General features: G+C 43.1%; 1 protein-coding gene across 2 annotated transcripts in view; it reads left to right on the top strand.

The window, feature by feature from the left end:
- Nucleotides 1-18295, top strand: part of SLC2A12 (solute carrier family 2 member 12) — a 109825-nt gene that overhangs the window by 77979 nt on the left and 13551 nt on the right. For both annotated transcript variants that reach the window (XM_075554510.1, XM_075554511.1), the window contains 2 exons: nucleotides 11672-11794; nucleotides 15986-16118. In XM_075554510.1, the coding sequence (XP_075410625.1) occupies nucleotides 11672-11794; nucleotides 15986-16118 (256 nt within the window). The remainder of the gene's footprint in view (nucleotides 1-11671; nucleotides 11795-15985; nucleotides 16119-18295) is intronic.

Consider the following 18295-nt stretch of genomic DNA (forward strand, 5'->3'; position numbering starts at 1 on the left):
TGTTGTAGGGCTGAGCCCACTGCGGTAGCCGCTGTGCCAATCGATCGGAGAAAGCGCCATTCTCTTTTTTGCTCATCCTCTGCTTGGCCAAGCATGGGGTCCTTTTCTCGGAACTGGTCTCACCTGAGACCATGTCTAAGAGACACGTGACAAGCTCTTCCGGTCCTCACCTGTACCTCCTCTAAGGGAGATTTGTTTGTGGTTTGGGCCATCCATGGAGCTTGCAGTATTTTTGACAATAACAAAATCAAAATGCATCATTTCTTCTTCGGTCTTTCTTACTCACTTCCCAGCTTTCACATGCTTATGACGCGCAAGAACATGCTAAGGCTTCGGTCAGCGCACTTGAGTCCTCAAAATGACGTCTTTTCTCCGGAACACTGTACAGAGCCCTTCTGCTGTTTGATTTCTTTCCCCCCTTTCTTGTGCTTTCTTATTCATGGAAATTGTTTCAATTGTGGCAAAAACATAAACAACAAAACATTCTCCAATTCAACACCTTCCACCTGCGCACTTCAGTGCCCTTGATCCGACCCTTCCTATCATGCCATCAGTCTTGATATCCTTTCCCAAGCCATTCCACTACTATTAACACAAACCCAACACCCCCTGAGCAAAAAGTCTTCCTCCTTCGTCCATGGTAACCGTTGGTCAACTGGTTTTTTTTTTGTTTCTTTTTAGTTGTTTTCTTGATGTATAATTCACATATCATACACTTCCATAGTTAAATTGCTTTGCATTTATGTTTATTTTAAATTTTATTTTATTGGGGGCTCTTATCACAAGAAAAATAATAATTCATAAATTATCAACTGGACATGGGGGAGGGATGGGGGAAAATTAAAAATGAGGAGTTGATACCAAGGGTTCAAGTAGAAAGAAAATGTTTTGGACAAGATGATGACAACATATGTCCAGATGTGTTTGACACCATGGATGGATGGATGGATGGATGGATGGATGGATGGATGGATGGATGGATGGATTGTGATCAGAGCTGTTTGATTTCTTCACTGCTGTCCCATGAGTGTTCCTCGGGATCTCAGTACTGACTCGGGAGGAAACTTTGCTGTCTTTGAGATAGAGATAAAAGGAAAAACAAGATATGGTGAGTCAAACAGCAGACCTGGGGAGGAGTGAAATTTCATAGAAGATTCTCTCTGAAGGTGATCTTGAGACTTGCTCAGTAATTGAATGTATTTAAATTTGACTCTTCCACTAATTGAGGAAACTTCTTTTTGGCTTTGCTTAGAGAGATATATGATCATCTGGACCCAGAATTTGGGGTAGGAGGAGGTTAAAATTTTTTTAACCTCATTAACATTAGAGTTTCTCGACATTATTTGGTGGATAATCTCAGATTTAAGGCTCACATTAAGTCCCTTTGATGTGACTACACAATACAAAGTTAATAAATAATGACTAACTGAGAGGTTGGTGATTGGAACCTACAAGAAAGACATGGTGAGCTACCTTCATAAAGATCACAACCAAGAAAATATGATGGAGAAGTTCTACTCTGTCACATAAATTTTGTTATGAGTAAAAAAAAGCAACATCTAGCAACAATAAGATAATTATGGAATCCTAGGTAATGCACACAGTTAAGCACTCAGGTGCTAGTCAATAGGTTGTTGGATTGGACCCACCAAAAGCTCTTCAGAAGGAAGCCATACTAGCTGCTTTCCAAAGGTCCCAGGACTACAGTTCTACATTGGACATGTGCACGCACAGCGAGTCAAAATGAACTTGACAGCCACTGATTTTCTTTCTTTTTTCTCTTTAAAATAATTTTATTAGGGGCTCGTGTAACTCTTATCACAATCCATACATACATCCATTGTGTCAAGCATATTTGTACATTTGTTGCCATCATCATTCTCAAAACATTTGCTTTCTACTCGAGCCCTTGGTATCAGCTCATTTTTTCCCTGACCTCCCCGAAGCCCCTCCTTCATGAACCCTTGATAATATATAAATTATTATTATTTTGTCATGTCTTACACTGCCTGACATTTCCCTTCACCCACTTTTCTGTTGTCCTTCCCCCAGGGAGGGGTTATATATAGATCCTTGTGATTGGTTCCCCCTTCTACCACACCTTCCCTGACCTTACTGGTATCGCTACTCTCATCATTGGTCCTGAGGGGTTTATCTGTCCTGGATTCCCTGTGTTTCCAGTTCTTATCTCTACCAGTGTACATCCTCTGGTCTAGCTGGATTTGTAAGGTAGAATTAGGATCATGACAGTGGGGGAGAGGAAGCATTAAAGAACTAGAGGAAAGTCGTATGTTTCATTGGTGCTATATTGCACCTTGACTGGCTCATCTCCTTCCTGCAAACCTTCTGTTAGGGGATGTCCAGTTGCCTATAGATGGGCTTTGAGTCTCCACTCTGCACTCCCTCTCATTCACAATGATATGATTTTTTTTGTTCTTTGATGCCTGATACCTGATCTCATCAACACCTCATGATCACACAAGCTGGTGTGCTTCTTCCATGTGGGCTTTGTTGCTTCTCAGCTAGATGGCCGCTTGTTTACCTTCAAGCCTTTAAGACACCAGATGCTATCTCTTTTGATAGCCGGGCACCATCAGCTTTCTCCACCACATTGGCTTATGCATGTGCTTTTTCTTCAGCGATTGTGTATGGAAGGTGAGCATCATGGAATGCCAGTTTAATAGAAATAAAGTGTTCTTGTGTTGAGGTAGTACTGGAGTAGAGGCCCAATGTCCATCTGCTACCTTCAACTAAACTTATAAATATATGCACATAGATCTATTTCCCCATTATATATATATGTTTACATATGTACATGCCTGTATTTAGACCTCTATAAATGCCCTTTGCCTCCTGGTTCTTTCCTCTATTTCCTTTTACTTTCTTCTTGTCCCAGAATCGTGCTCAGCCTTCATTTGGGTTTCAGTAATTCCTCTCAGTTACATTGCCCTTCATCAAGTTCTACTGGTCTCCTATACCCTCCTCACCATCAATTTGGGATCACTTGTTGTCCCTTGTCCCTGGGTTTGTTAACACCACTTCCTTTGCCCCACCCCCTCTCCCAAGTGGCCTGGGAACTGTTGGTGTCATTATTTTCTCCTCCAGATTGTTTATCCTGCCTATCTGATCTCGACAGACCTGCAGAGATAATAGTATGCACAAACAAGGCAGAGCAAAACAAAGCAACAAAGGAAAAGAAAACAATAAAAAAAAACAATGACCAAAAAACCTGTAAATAATTCAAGGTCTGTTTGTAGACCTTTATGAGTGTTTTCCAGTTGAATCTGATGGGGTGTTAAGCAATGGCTATTTTTGGTATTCTCTCATGACTTCCTCGCTTTGTTCCCCTTGTTGTTCTGTTGCACGCCATGAGTGTTTTGCCTCGGTGTGGTGGGGTCGGCCACTGATTTTCATGGGTAATTATACACCTTTAGAGAAAAGGCATATTGCATAAATTGTGGGGTTTTTTAAAAACAGGAGAGTATGACTGTCAAATGTAGCCTTTCTACAATAATATCTACAGAGTGGGTTTATGGGTACCTTAACATCTTCGTTCCCCTTATAAATCCCAGGTTCCGGTTATCATAGCATTAATTTTCACAAAAAGACTCTTTCTTCAGACCAACTAATCAAATTAAAGGTCATTTCTGTTTGACTGAATTTCATTTTCTGGCATTTTTCATTAAAATCAAGCAAAGGGAACAAAAATAACATGTACATGCTCCTACATGACATTTGCAACTAAGCAAAAGAAAGAGAGCAAAAAGAAGTTTGAGTTATTATCTAATCCAATCCCATTTTCCACCTTAAAATTTAGCTGATGCAACAATAAAATTCCAAGAATTTAATACCGTCCTTAACCAAACCTAAGTAAGCATCACTAAATGCATCGCAAAATGATACCAACAGTAAAGGCACCATCGAGACCAACTCCATCAGCAACTGCCCACCTCACCCCTCCAACTCCTGTCCTGTGGTTGGTAATCCCACTTCCCTGGCCCCTGCATCTACTCCAACTCAAAGTGTAAGATGTGTGGGTGGGTTTGAACTCCTGTCCTTGTGGCTAACCACCCAGTGCCTAGCCCACAGTTTCATCAGGGATCCTTTTGTTATTATTAAAAACAAAAAAATCCCTGCCATCAAGCTGGTTCCTAATCATCGTGACCCTGTAGGACAGACTAGAACCACCGCTGTGGGGTCCCGAGACCGTAACTCTCTCTCTCTCTGGGAGTAGAAGACCTCATCATTCTCCCGAGGAGGGGCTGGTTTCTAACTATGCCCTCCTAGTTGCCGCAGCCCAGGGTGTGGTGCCTTGCCATCACCTCAGTCCCACTCATAACCACTCCACTGTTCCCTCGGGCATGCAGGGTGCGACCTTTCAGAAGCTGATTGTCGTGTCTGCCTTCTGAGGGGCGTCTGGGTGATTTCAAACGGCCTGTCCTCGGGTTCAGTCAGGCCAGTAGTCCAGCGTGTAACTGCTCCGTCATTTGCACCGCGCAGGGAATCCGATTATAGCCTCTAGCCTCGACATTCTTAAGGATTGGGCAGTAAAGTCATGGAAGATGCCAGCTGTGGTTTAATCCCTATCTTAATCAACTCAGCATTCATTGGTTATTTTGGTATTTTACAGAACACGATATTAAGAATGGGCCCAGGAAATATTTGCAACCCTAAAAAAGTTAAAATAATTTTTTTTCTGATGGAAGTGAACAGATTCAAAGCATGACACTTGAGACCTTACCATTCCATTTTAGCCACGCCAGGAAAGAGTGATTTCTTGTCGCGCTCTCCATGGTTGTTTTGCCTTCTGACCCGAATTCAAGGTCTGCAACTTGGGCTCTGCTTTCAGGACTCGATTGTTGGCTTTTTCCCCCAGTGAGTACTCCTTTGATAACACATACTATACTTTAGAAGTAAACTTTAAAGGAAATCAATCTTCAGATCTTCAAGCTCCAAAACTCTATTTCCTAATATTTCTCCTTCCTCATCTCTCCGAACATAATTGTTCTCCCACTTCAAAGTAAATGCATCGATTGCCCATAAGAAATTGTAGTGGAAATAAATAATCAAAAGATGATTGGAAATGTTAGTGTAGGTGTTGAAACGGTTCTAATGCTAGATAATAGTCCTCTCACAAGTCAAGATGTTTCAGCCCTTTTTTCTACAAAGCTGAAGGATGGCTTAATCAAGTTATCAGATGCCACGTGCTTTTCTCATTCAAAGGAATGAATGAGGCTGCAATGATGATGCTTGCCCAGCTCCTTATCTATTTCCACCATTATTGAGAGTGGGACATTCCTCTATCTGAAAAAGTAGACATGTATCATTCTAGAAGTAAGAAGATGCATCTACAGATAGATAGTAGAGAAAAAACTCCTAATCCATCCCATTAAGAAAGGCATGTCCAATAAGTTTTCACTTTCCATGTTTAATAATACTGCTGTAGTTTGGGTCTATTTTCAATAGCTTGTTACAATATTTTTGAATGAATAATGGTACCAAACAGACATAAAAGGTAGTATCTATTGAACACATTTTAAAGAATGCTATAACCATTCTATCTTACACTGTTAGAGAGTTTATAGCAAAGTAGGAATTGCGTCCTTTGCTATGACTTATATGCATGATGTAAATAAAGATTAGGTATCAACTTAAAAAATCAAAGAAAGTAATTTGCTTCTCAAGTTATTTTAAATATTATACAAGCAAGACATTTAGGAAATGGAATTCTCCTTCCCAATTGGAACCTGGTCACAAAAGGGTTTCATTTTAACTCTGGCATTCTTTGTGGATGACTGTTCCATTTAGTCCAAGTTCTGCTACGATATATATATATATATATATATATATATATATATATATATATATATATATATATATTCCCCCATTGGTTTTTGCTGGAAGTCATTATAACAAACTCTTTGAGGACAATTAAGGCTTTATTGTCACTGCTTGTCTTGATTTGTAATTTAAGTCATCCAAGACACACTTCTTGAAGAAAGCAGTTCTTTTCTGAGAGGGCATATGTGGGCATAACTGAATTTAAGGAGATTCAAATAAGTAGGAACACATGCACACACACAAGAAATTAAAATTAAGGCTACCATATCTTTCCAGGTGCTGGAGGTGGTAGCTGATAGTGAAGTATGTTTTTAAATAAGATAATTTTTCCACTTAGGGAACTCATGATGTCAGCATTTAAACATGTGGTTGGAAGAAAATGAACCTTTTTCCTCTCAATTTCACATTGTAGGTATCCTTTTGCAGCCAGTTGGCGTCCGGTGGCATAGTGGGTCTACATTAGGCTGCTAACTTCAAGGTCAGCAGTTCAAGGCCACCAGCCGCTCCTCTGGAGAAAGAAGAGGCTTTCTACGCTCATATAGAGTTACAGTTTTAGGAACTCACAGGGACAGTTCTCCCCTGTCCAATAAGGTTACTGTGTGTCAGAATTGGCTCAATGGCAGTGAGTTTTGCAGCCAGAGAGCTAAGTATGTTTTATGCTGCTTTTGAAAGCAATGAAAGCCATATATTTGAACCTCGCAAAGTACAGCGCACTGGGTCCCTGTCAAACCTACTCGGTGGTCTGAGAGTAGAACCCATAGGAGCTGTCTGCTTCCAAGGGTTCCAAGAGCCCTCTGAGCCTTTCAAACCCAACAATAACTCCAGCCCACGATGCCAGGTCGTTCAGGAAAAGCTCAAGTCAAATGGAACGTGTATGGACTTTAAATGTGAGGGCAGAGAGACTTGAATGACAGCAAACTGTGTCAGCGGCTAGAAAGACATGGAGAAAGGAGACAAGCATAGTAATCGACATGTGATGGCTTAAGTTGTCAGTGTGCTGTTCTGTGATACTGGTGTGTTGCTATCATGCTGGAAGGTAGGCCACCAATATTTCATATGCCAGCGGGGTTACCCATGGTGAATGGGCTTCACTCGAGCTTTCAGACTAAGACAGACTGTGAAGAAAAGACTAGAGATCTACTTCCAAAAACTAGCCAATGGAAACCTAATGGATCACGACAGAACACTGTCCGCCTCATTTGCTTTGACTAGGTCTTCTTGCTGCATGAAGACATTGTGTTTTGATAAAGTAGGTGGCCAACAAGGGTGAGGAACAGCCTTGAACCAGATTGGCACAATAACTGGAATAATGGACTCACACACGGTGGCCAACCCAAGGGTGAAGCAGGGCCAGGCAATCTTTCGCTATGTTATGCATCGGTCACCATGAGGTGAAGTTAACGCAATGCCAGCTACCTATCAATCACTACCCACAGCCCAGCCATTTTTACTTGAGTGCCTCTGTTTGTCCAAGTCCATCTCATCCATTGGACACTGAGAAATATAACATATTTATACGTCATGCTCTTTTTATGAAACCCTATACATTCATAAAGACTGAATCAGAATCAGGTAGGTTCTCATGGTCAGACCTAGTTATTGAATATCAGGGGAACCATGCATTCCAATCTTGATGGACAATTAGTCCCAGCAAATTCAGAGGCTGTTGAGTTACTTGGGACCGTAACAGTAGGAATATACCATGAGACAAGGCACACATTGCTGAGGCTGCCCTGTAACGAGGGAGTGGAAAGTGAACGGAGTCAAGGAGGATTGTTTCCGGCCTGACGGCCATCAATGATTTATCAACAGCGAATCATCAGTGATAACCAACAGTGAAAACTGAAGATTTCACTGTACTTCTGGCTTATCAATATATGTTCCATGGTTTCCTCACAAGCAAGCAGGGGCAAGCAGCGCCCGTTGGCCTATCACCAGGTTAAGGGATAAAAAAGATGCCCTCTTTCTCTGTCATGGGACAGTGTTGTCCATGGAAAACCACTACGTCTTATAGGGTCACCTATAAAATATAGGTGCTGTCCACCTATAAAATCACTACGTATTATTGTAGTGATTGGGATCCCTCCAATGTGAAAAAATGTGATTGTCCTTGAGGGTCAATTGGGGCATCTTTTGGGGGGAAAATTATCATTGTACCTGTTAGTATAAACATCAACAGATGAAATGCCCATGTGGTGCTTTATACCTCTGGGCTCTTGGATTAAGAACTGAAGCAGAGCTTTGCCACTCTTTTTGCTCTGGACATTGATAGCATCGCTCCAGAAAACATGGAGGCTTATAAGAAACCTGCACCATCTTGCTCCTAATTGTGACATGGGAAAATGTCAGTAAGTTCTATTTTTTTCTTTCTTTTTTTACATTTTATTAGGGACTCACACAACTCCTATCACAATCCATACATATACATACATGAATTGTATTGTATAAAGCACATCCATACATTCCCCACCCCAATCATTCTCAAAGCATTCGCTCTCCACTTAAGCCCTTTGCATCAGGTCCTCTTTGTTTTTTTTCCCCTCCCTCCCTGCTCCCCCCTCCCACTGTGCCCTTGGTAATTTATACATCGTTATTTTGTCATATCTTGCCCTATCCGGAGTCTCCCTCCCAGTAAGTTCTATCTTGTTCCAGGTTTGTATTTTACTCTCTACATTCAAATCTGTGATTTGATGGATCTGAAACCATTATTAAAATGCTAGTCCCCCTTTTATTGACTTGACAGGTTACATATTTAAAGGTCAGGCCACCCTTGTCGAAACACTTGTCAGTTGTTCCAATGCCCACTTTGTTAATATTAAATAAACCAAGAATTCAACTCCCGAATTCTTTCCACTCAATCAAAAAATAAATATACAAGTATTGTGCAATCATACATTTTTTCTTCGAAATGTCAGGTGCAGGGTTTGCCTTACCCCCAAAGACCCTATCAGAACAAGGACTAATGGAAATCCCTTTTTAAATATTTAGGTCATTGCTAACAGACCAGTTAAATGGCCCAAAGACATGGTTCAATATCCCTGTTGAAATTAGGACAGGTTTCAGTGTGAGCCTTGGATGTTTCTCTGCAAACTCCCAACAGCCAGACTGAAAACCTAGAGCCGGTGCTTGGTGCCACTGGCCCCTCTTACTGGCCAGACCCACCACTTCCTACAACTCTTTCTCATTTGAGGTCGACCTGACTCCGAGCAATGATTCTCCCCAAAGCCCACCCAGTCACCCCAAGAGTGCAGGATGTCCAAATGTGGGGAGGAGGAGAAAGGGAGCTGGGAGGTGATGAGGTGGAGGTGAAAATGGAGCAAGAAACCTTGTGCTGAGTTTTCCATAGAAGGGTCGCCTTTCCCCCAGCCACCTCCTTATGCCAGCTAGAATCCCCAGTTGCAACCACTGGCATGGGGACGACTGGGCATTGGAAGATTGGTGGGTGTATAGATTATTTTGATTAAAAAGTAGATTCCATGTGAATATGTCTTGTTCTCGCTCAAGGGCAAGTTCTCTTTATAAAGCAGTGGTTCTCAAACTTCATAACGCCTCAACCCTTTCATACAGTTCCTCGTGTTGTGGTGACCCCCAACCATAAAATTATTTCATTGCTACTTCATCACGGTCATTTTGCTACTGTTGTGAATCATAATGTAAATTGTAATGTGTTCTCTGATGGTCTAGAAGACCCCTGTGAAAGGGCCGTTCAACCCCCAAAGATGTCGTGACCCACAGGTTGAGAATCGCTGCTAGAAAGGCTTCCCCAGAATCACACAGAAATCATTCTACTTAGCACTAGATCCTTAGCCTTGCAAAGCTCAGGGCACTGAATTGATCTCATCCAGAGAAAAGTGCTTCCACCAGTGATAGAATCTTCCAGGGACCTAATGAGGGTCTTCTGGGACAAGGACAAGTGGCAATCAAGGGATTTCTTTTTTTAGTGCCCTGGTGCAATGGGTTAGCATTGGGCTGCTAACAGCAAGGTGGGTGGTTCAACCCCACTAATCTCTTGAAGGGAAGAAAAATGAGGCTGCTTCCATAAAGAGTTATAGCCTAGGAAACCCCAAGGAGCCGTTCTCGTCTGTCCTGAAGGGTCACTATGAGTCAGAATTAGCAGTGGGTGGGCTCTTATAAAAAATAATGTTATGTTGTTTTTGTTATAATTATCTTCCAAACCCAAAATATAACCCCTGTAGGCTCAATTGGAGAGGATACCAAGAATATCAAGAAGCGGCGGTGGTGAATTCCACCGTTCTGTGATTCAATTTGTCTTATTTTAAAGTAGAAAACTCACTGCGAGGGACGTTTTTCTGTCGAATGTGATCTAATTGAGGCAGGCGAATTGTTCACACAGAGGCAGCGATCAGTTCTGGCAAGAATACCTGGGCTGAAGTGGTTGCTGGCTTCCTGGCTTCCGGCTTCCTCCTCCTCTGGCCGAGGTTGAGAGGGGCTGGTCCACAGGCGGATTACCAGTTGTGGTCGATTAGACTGACTCATGGAGACCCCATGTGGGTCAGAATGGAAGCACTCCCCACGGGGTTTGCGAGGGTTGAGTTTTCAGTGCCATATTGCAGGCTGTCCTTTGAACTCTCTCTGGGTGGACTTGAACTGCCAACCTTTCAGTTAGCAGGCAAGCACTTGAACGACTTGGGCCTCACACAGACTGGTCAGTAGACAAAACTCATCCTCCTGAACCCAGGGGAATTTGCCAGCCGTGAGCCAAGACTGGGGAAGCTTCCCAGAATTTCTTTCCTTGGATTCAAATGTGCCTACACACCGTGGGCATTTGTTCATTAACAGGTGTTTATTGAACTGCTACTGAGAAAGCACAGTGATTAAAAACACACATTCAAAGTCTGACTGCCAAGGCTCAATGTCACCCCTGCCACTTACAAGCTCTGTGACTTTAGCAAGTTATTCACTTCCTGCCGCCTCAGTTTCCTCTTCTGTCAATGAGGGTGTGGGATTGTTCCTCCTGGGTGGGGCTTTGGTGACCATGTCATGAGACAATGTTTATAAAGTGCTCAGAACTGAGCACTATTTTATGGAGCAAACTGAGTTTGCTAGGTTGTGCGCAGAAGACAAGTTCATTTGCTCCTCAACTGCCCTTGCCAACTCCATTAGGTAGGGCCCACAGCACACCCTGTCATGCTCTTCGGTAATAAAACATTCTCTGATTTATTGGAATGCCAGGAAGAGTCTTGTTTCAGGAGTTCAAATGTCTCGTCTGGGGCTATAATCAAATCTCGGGGACTTATCTAATCTAGAAAGTCTCTCCACCTAGCTTGCTGTGGCCCCTGGCCAGGAAGCCACACAAGAGGAGGGGGATCAGCCCTCAGCCAGGGAGCCATGCAGGAGGAGGGCAATCAGCAGAGGGCCTCCTGGAGAGGCTGCCGACAGGTGCATTAGCTCTGATTGCTGACTGCTCCAAGGGCAGAGGAGAAAGGAGCTGACGAGAAAGGGCATGGTCTCTAAGCAGGTGCTATTGGAATCTGACCTGAGTTCTTGGCAGATGTCCAAAGCCAGCTCTTTGGTGCCAGACAGGTAGCTCCAGTCTATGCCTCTCCCATTTGCACACATCACATCTTTTGTCCTTCCCAAATCCTTGGGACCTTTGTCAAGTTCTCCCAAGTCTTCTACTAATTCCTTTGCCACTTGGCTGGAGGTGAAGAGAAAGCAGCTGGATCCTCCATCCTGCCCAGGTAGGAAATGCCACAATTCTCCAGCCTCACACCCATGCGGGAGCGAGGGTGTCACCATTGGGCTTGAAGGACTCCAGAGGACGTTCACTCATTACATTGCCCCTGCCCCCCTTTTCCTCTTCTTTCAGTGCCCTGGCTGGTGCTCAGCGAGATTTTTCCTGGTGGGATTAGAGGACGGGCCATGGCATTAACTGCTAGCATGAACTGGGGCATCAACCTCCTCATCTCTCTGACCTTTTTGACCGTAACTGGTAAGAAATAGTCATTTTTCTTTTATGTATATTGTGCTCGGAGAACAAATGTTGGGGAGTCGCATCCATAGTAAACAACGCCAGCAACAGCAACATGAATGTGGACATTTTCAAACAAATCCCAGAGCAAAGAGAACAGCCAAAACCTTATATCTCGCTCACATCAATTAAAAAGTTCTCCATCATAATGTATGAGAGGGCCTCTGAGAGCTCATGGAAAAATGGAATTGAGTCACATCTCACAGTGTTACCTTTGTAAATTTTCAACGTGTATCCCTAAAATATAAGACATCTTTAAAATATAGGCCACAGTAACCTTATCACACACACCTAAAAATATGAATAATAACTCACTCATACCAAGCATCTGATCTGTGCTCATATTCTGATTGTATTCACCCCATTTAAAAAAAATAGTTTGTTTGAATCAGGATCCAAATAAATAATTTACAACTGGCTGATATGTCTCTAGTAATTTGTAACTTTGATCTCCATTTCATTTTTTGTTCTTGTTGGAGAAACTGGGTTCTTTGTTCCATGGTTTTCAACAGTCAGGAATTGGCTGATTGTATTCAGTTCACATATACCTCTGCCCATTGTGTTTCCTATAAATTGATGTTTACATCTAGAGGCTGAGAGGATTTGGGGTGGGTGAGTGGGTTGGTTGGTGGGTTGGTTTGTGAACCCTAAACAGATAATGGTGGGACAGCCTTCTATCTGAAGTACTTAACTAAAATACTTCTCTGCAGAGAGATTACTTCTGAACTATTTTGTTACCCTCTAGTATGGACAATCTAGGAAAGCTAAATAATTGCTTGACAGTTCCTCTATTATTTTCCATTTTCAAATAATGAGGTGGCTCCCCAGCATTCTCCCAAACTAGCCAATTAATTGGGGTTTCTTTTCTTTTTAAAAAAGAAAATCCTTTATCTATGAGGAGTACCCCCCAAAATGTTTTTCTTTTTCAAAGCTATGTATTCAAATACTTTTAAAAAATGACCTTATCATCTTCAAAGGACTCTCCATTACACTTAATACATTTTTCAAAACTGTAATACCATTTTTGGTAACATTTTTCTAACTCAGCTGTGACTGACAGCACCTCCCTCATTTTTCTTCACCTCTTATACCTGGTCAAATCACTGTCCCTTCATGTCCCTCTGGATTTGTGGAAACAAAAAGAAGTTGCACAGAGTGAGGTCAGGTGCATGGTGAAAGAAAGTCATGCTGGGTGTTTTTGTTGTTGTTGTTTTGTTTTGCCAAAAACTGGTACACAGAGATGGCTGTGTGAGCAGGTGCAGTGTCATGGTGACAAAACTAGTCCCCCATCTGCCACAAACCAGGCCTTTTTTGTTACACACTGTTATGCAGGCTTTTCAGAACTTCTAAACAGAAAGTTTGACTAACAGTCTTACCTGGTGGAATGACCTCCAAATGCGCTATCTCCCTCACATCAAAAAACAAATGAGCACCAGTTTTGGGGGGTGTTACCCCCTCATGTATATACACATACATATGCATACGCATATGCACACACAGTTCCTGAGTTGATGCTTACTCATAGCAAACCCTTAGGACAGCATAGCCCCACAGGATTCCCTGGCTGTGTGATTGTCTGGTCAGTTTTAGACTGCTAAGCATGTAACAGGAAGATGAGGCTCTCTGCTCCTGGAGACATCTACAGCCTTGGAAACCTACGTGCACGGTTAATAGGAATCGGTGGGTTTGGCTTGGGTCTTAAATCATTACAGAAGCAGGCTTCCACGACTTTCCCCCACCTTTGGTTAGCAGCCAATAACTTAATCGCTGCACTCACAGGTTTTTGTTTTTAAGTACATGTCCACTTTAGAAAATAAACTTTTGGAATTGCTACTAAAGTATGGCTTGGGTTTTTATATAAACATTGTAAATGCTTATGTCATTCATTTCTTTTTAGATAGACCCAGGCTAAAAGAAATAAAGTCAATGGTCATAATCTCATGAACAAGAACAGCCTATTTCTTCTCCTGGTGGCACATGTGGATTCAAGCCATTCACCTTAACACACATGCACCCAACTTTGCCTCATCCGCTCGCTGTAGCAGAGGCAGCAATGGTGAAAGGTGAAAACAGATGGCAAGATCACCTTCGGGAAAAACTGCGAGTCTGTTGCATGAGCTACTACAGACTTGGAAGTTCTCGGGCAACAGCTTGGAAGGGTCTGAAACCTCTGGGGAACATTTCCCTGGAATATGTTTGCGATTCTGTTCTTGCTTTCAGAAATCAATTTCCCAAGTGCATGATGCAGAAGTCTAAGAGATACAAGGGTTCTACCTGGCAACTGCCCCCTTGGATATCAAAAATCTTAATGCAATTTTAGGTGTTTCAAAAGATCAGGGCGTTCCTGATACCTAAATTCAGACAGCACTGGGGACAGGTTTGATGAGCTAGCATCTTCAGATTTCTCTATTCTAGTTTGATGTCCCAGAGAAGGAAGAAGGACTAATTCTCCAAGTTCTTTATTTAGCAATTGCTTGGACAAAACCCTGCGCCAGCAGCAGGGAAACACACGGAGGGGTTCGGGCATGATTAAAATTGCTCAGAGACCTGCACTGCTGTTTCTTCATGCAGATTCTCCCCCAGCTCAGCCTGACTGTCGGACAGCCTAGTGGGCAATGCGCTTAGATCCTAAGGCACTGCACTTATTAAAGCTGCCTCGGTACACAACAGCTCGGACGATTTCCCAGAACAGGCCAACCGTGATTTGTGGCTGTGGCTGCTAATTGGAAAACTGGTTGCAATTCTTAGACCTGTGGTTGGTCTCAACTGGTGTGGAAAAAAGAGTCAGAATTTTCTTTTTTCCTCAAGACTTCCAGCCACACTCAACGTTCTGCTGGTGAGTCAGGGAGAACACAGTCCCAGGGCAGGTGCTCTGGCTTTGGGGGTGGCCCCTTCATCAGTTAATGTCCCTTGTCTCCAGATAAAAGATAGTTCGAGGATGAAGGAGTCTGGTGGGTGAGAGCCAAAGAAAGTTCACAAACCTGCTCTGGCCGAGGAATCTTGGCAATTGATGACCTCCTTTGGAATGATTTATTATTCTCTTCTTGGAACCCTAAGGAATCTAAGGAAGTTGATGAGCCTTAGTAACTTGTTAGCCTTCATTAAAACTATTTATCATGCTCTTTGCTAAACGCAGGAGGAGCCCTGGTGGAGGTGGGCTTCCAACATCAACAGATTGAATCCACCAGCTGCCCCACTGGAGAAACATGAGGCTTTCTGCTCCTCTAAAGAGTTACAATCTCAGAACGCAAAGGGCCAGACCTATAGGATAGTGCTTCTATCCTATAGGACCACTCTGAGTCAGAATTCACTCGATGGCAGGGAGTTTTCTCTGAACCCAAAGGAGGCCTGAGGATGCTATGGGGTAAGGATTGGGCTGCTAACCACAAAGCCAGCCATTTAAACCCACTTGCTGCGACTTGGGAGAAAGAGGAGACTGTAAGCCACTGTAGAGATTTCCTGTCTCAGAAGCTCCACATGGGATCAACATGCGTTGGAGTCAACTTGATGGTTTGGGTTGATTTGTTTTCTCTGCCTCCAAGAAGGGGCTTCACAAATACACAGGCAGCTCTTTTACAAACCTGATGAGTGGTGGCCGACATGGAGTGATTAAAATATATTCAGGTTAGAGTAACGAAGGGTAGCATTCGTCCAAGAAAATCTATCTGCATAAATATGTCATTAAAAACGTTCACTACTGAAGAAACCAGCCTTCTACAGTGGTAACTCCCCAGAAGAGGAGCTATGGGGGGTGAGAGCAAGAAGGGATGGTTTTCCTTCTGCATTCTGTTTCCCAGTTGTATGAGGTTCTGTCTTGGCAATGAGCAGGCACGTTTATGTACTGAGGATAATATATTATGATTATTTTGATAAACAAAAACCATGCCAACCAAGAAGTTGGGAACGGTTTCAATTTGAAGCATTATCGACCGCGCATCTACTTCCTTTACCAGAGAAACGGGGACAGTTTGTACAAATGAAAGCCCCAGACGCTGACTCCATTTTTCATCTGTGATCCCTATTTCCCTGGATACGACTGGCATGTTTGCAAATTGATAGACTGTTCTGTGCTCTAAAACAGTCATCGTCCACAGGTGAGGTCAAAGTAAGGCAAAATGCATCCCTAACCATTTTTGTTGTTGTCTTTTATAGACATGGTTGGCCTGCCGTGGGTGTGCTTTATCTACGCCATCCTGAGTCTTGCCTCCCTGGTTTTTGTCGTTCTGTTTATACCTAAGACGAGAGGATGCTCCCTGGAGCAGATCTCGATGGAGCTGGCCAGCACGTGAGTATGACATCCGCGGCTCTCTCAGTAACGTCCCTGCTTTAAACAGAAAACGCTTTTATGTCAACTAAGGAGTATTAGAAAACGATACCTTTTGTGTCAGATCATATTTCCAAACATAATTTCAGTCGCACCGGCCTTTCATTTGGGTGGCTCAGCAAAGGAACTAGATTAACCAGTGCCGTCTAACAAGAGGAGGCCTGGTGGAGCTGCCCAGTAATTTTTGGATTGCCAACTGTGGTTCAAATCTACCAGCCACCCTGAGGGAGAAAGATGAGGCTGCCTGCTCCTGTAAAGATTTGTAAAACCTCAGAAACTATAGATGAGCGGTTCTCAACCTGGGGGCCGCAACCCCTTTAGGGGTCAAACGACCCTTTCACAGGTCGCTTAAGACCATATTTCTGATGCTGTTAGGAACCGAGACAACGCTCCTGTAATCCGTTTCTAGGCGGGTCCACCACGTGCAGATACGCCCACATATGGGGTCACCACAACATGAGGAACTGTATTAAAGGAAGGTTGGGAACCACTGCTCTAGAGGGTGGCTATCAGTTGGAATAGACATGATGGCAGTGGGCTCTAACACGTGAGTCTTTCAAAGCTCCTTCAGCTATTGTTGCAGAGCCTCAAGCTCTATTTTCCTGGTGCCCGGACATAGGAGGTTTCCTTCGATGAGGGTTTCAGGCGGGCTTTGGGATACCAGGCTCACCATGGACTAGATCCTGCCACCTCTACCAGACAGATGGGTAGGTCTTTCTGTGCCCTACTCTTGTTTCCCATTTGCTGTTGAGTTAGCTTGTCACAGTAGAACTAAGCTTTGTCAGATTTTTCTTGGCTGATTCTCTAGATCAGTGGTTCTCAACGTGTGGGTCCCAACCCCTTTGGGGGTCCAATGACCCGTTCACAGGGGATGCCCAATTCATAACAGTAGCAAAATTACAGTGATGAATTTGCTGTGAAAATAATTTTATAGTTGGGGGGGTCACCACGACACGAGGAACTGCATTAAATGGTTGCAGCATTAGGAAGGTTGAGAACCACCGCTCTCGATCATTAAGACCTTCTTTCTAGGTATCTCGGGGGGAACTAAGACCTCCAACCTCTGTTACTGGCCAAGCACATTAACCACTTGTACCACCAGGGATTCCCAAAGGCTAAGATCATCAAAAAAAAACAATCAGAGAAGCTCCATTCCAACAGCTTAAACCAGGCCAGGGGCAAATTGTAGAACAGACCATCAAATGCTCATCTGTAAGTTCAGGTTGAGGCTAAAAAATTTAAAACAAATTTACACGAGCCTCCCCCCGAGCCCCCCCCCAAAAGTATACTCTACTGGATTTTGCAACATCCCACAAACAGATTTGACGCATGAAACACTACTGACAGAAGACTTGTTGAGCGGTGGGATGACATCAAGAACATCAGACATGAAGAAAGCAAAAGATCCTGATCAGGACAGAAAGGAAAGAAAAGATCCAAATGGATGCCAAGGGAGACCCTGACACCCTGAATCATCAAGCACTGAAGGCAAATCTAAGAAATGGTGAAATCACAGAACAAAAGAAAATTCCAAAGGGAAGCTCGAGAAGACAAAGTAAGATATGGAAATGTGCAAATAAATAAATAAAAAGAAATGTGCAAATATCTAATTAAAAATCCAACAAGGGAAGAACAGGCTCAGCATACTAATATGTAGAATCACTGTACTACAAGAACTAGTTGATGTTCAACCATTTCAAGCGGTGGCATATGAAGAAGAGCCAATGCAACTGAAGGAAGAAGTTCAAGCTCCATTGAAAACACTAGCCAGAAACAAAAATCCAGGGCTTTATGGAATACCAACTTAAGTACCATACTTCAATAAGCTGATGAGGAACTGGAAGCACTCATTTGCCTGTGCTGGGAAATTTGGAAGACAGCTACCTAGCCAATTGACTAGAAGAGATTTATGATCTGTACCCGTTCCAAAGGAAGGTGACCGAATTGAATGCTCATCCCACAATGATCGCAGAAGTACATGGACAGAAACTCCCAGAAGTCCGGCCCAGACTCAGAAGAGGAACTGGAACAAGAGATATCATTATTGATGTCAGATGGATCTAGGTTGAAAGCAGAGACTACCAGAAAGATGTTTATTTGTGTCTTATTGACTACGCAAAATCATTTGACTATGTGGA

Source organism: Tenrec ecaudatus, chromosome 7 (genome assembly GCF_050624435.1).
Source record: "Tenrec ecaudatus isolate mTenEca1 chromosome 7, mTenEca1.hap1, whole genome shotgun sequence".
NCBI classification, from domain to species: domain Eukaryota; kingdom Metazoa; phylum Chordata; class Mammalia; order Afrosoricida; family Tenrecidae; genus Tenrec; species Tenrec ecaudatus.